Consider the following 665-nt stretch of genomic DNA (forward strand, 5'->3'; position numbering starts at 1 on the left):
CCTGAGAGTAACCTCCTTTCCTCATTTCCCCAGACCTACGTCTTCACCGATGAAGAAGATGATGCCCTGAAAAGGAGAATGGGTAATGACCTGTCCTATAACACCATTTTCCCCTCACTGCCTTCAGCCTCTAAACTGTCATGGCCTTGGCAGGAGGTGTGGCACCCATGAAGCCCCCAGGTGACGATTCGTTGTAGTTGGCTTACCCCAGGGCACACAGCCTACTGGAGGCAGGGTGCTGTCTGCCTTAAAGCATCCATGGGTGGAAGCAGCCCAAGAGAGAGCCCTTCAGCCCCCGCACCCTGGCTGGCAGTGGGCAGGGTAAAAGTGCAGTTGGCCGGTGTCCTAGTCTTGGCCAAGATGCTTGGCTTTCTCCAGGTTTCCTCTCCTGGTAGGGGGAAGGATGGAGCACCATTGCGGGCTTGGATGCCTGTTCAGGGGACTGTGAGGAGGCTGCCTGTGAACAAACCCCTTCCCTCCCGCCCAGAGGTCCTCCCCGTGACCATGTGAAGCAGGCCAGCCCCAAGCCACAGCCTTCTTTCTCCCAGCAGGCGGCCACGTGGTCTTCACCAACTGCTCTGCCGAGCACAGCCACCTGGCCCTCTCCTGCAAGATGGCTGCCGAGTTCGACGCCTTCCTGGCCAGTGGCCGAAGGTGAGGCAGGG

The 665-nt window shown here is 59.1% G+C and overlaps 1 protein-coding gene across 1 annotated transcript in view; it reads left to right on the plus strand.

Annotated features, from left to right (window-relative positions):
* Nucleotides 1-665, plus strand: part of MFNG (MFNG O-fucosylpeptide 3-beta-N-acetylglucosaminyltransferase) — a 10,512-nt gene that overhangs the window by 5,664 nt on the left and 4,183 nt on the right. Inside the window, exons 2-3 of the mRNA XM_009574160.1 lie at nucleotides 34-82; nucleotides 552-654. Coding sequence (XP_009572455.1) covers nucleotides 34-82; nucleotides 552-654 — 152 coding nt within the window. The remainder of the gene's footprint in view (nucleotides 1-33; nucleotides 83-551; nucleotides 655-665) is intronic.

This window comes from Fulmarus glacialis, unplaced genomic scaffold (assembly GCF_000690835.1).
Source record: "Fulmarus glacialis isolate BGI_N327 unplaced genomic scaffold, ASM69083v1 scaffold4293, whole genome shotgun sequence".
NCBI lineage: Eukaryota > Metazoa > Chordata > Aves > Procellariiformes > Procellariidae > Fulmarus > Fulmarus glacialis.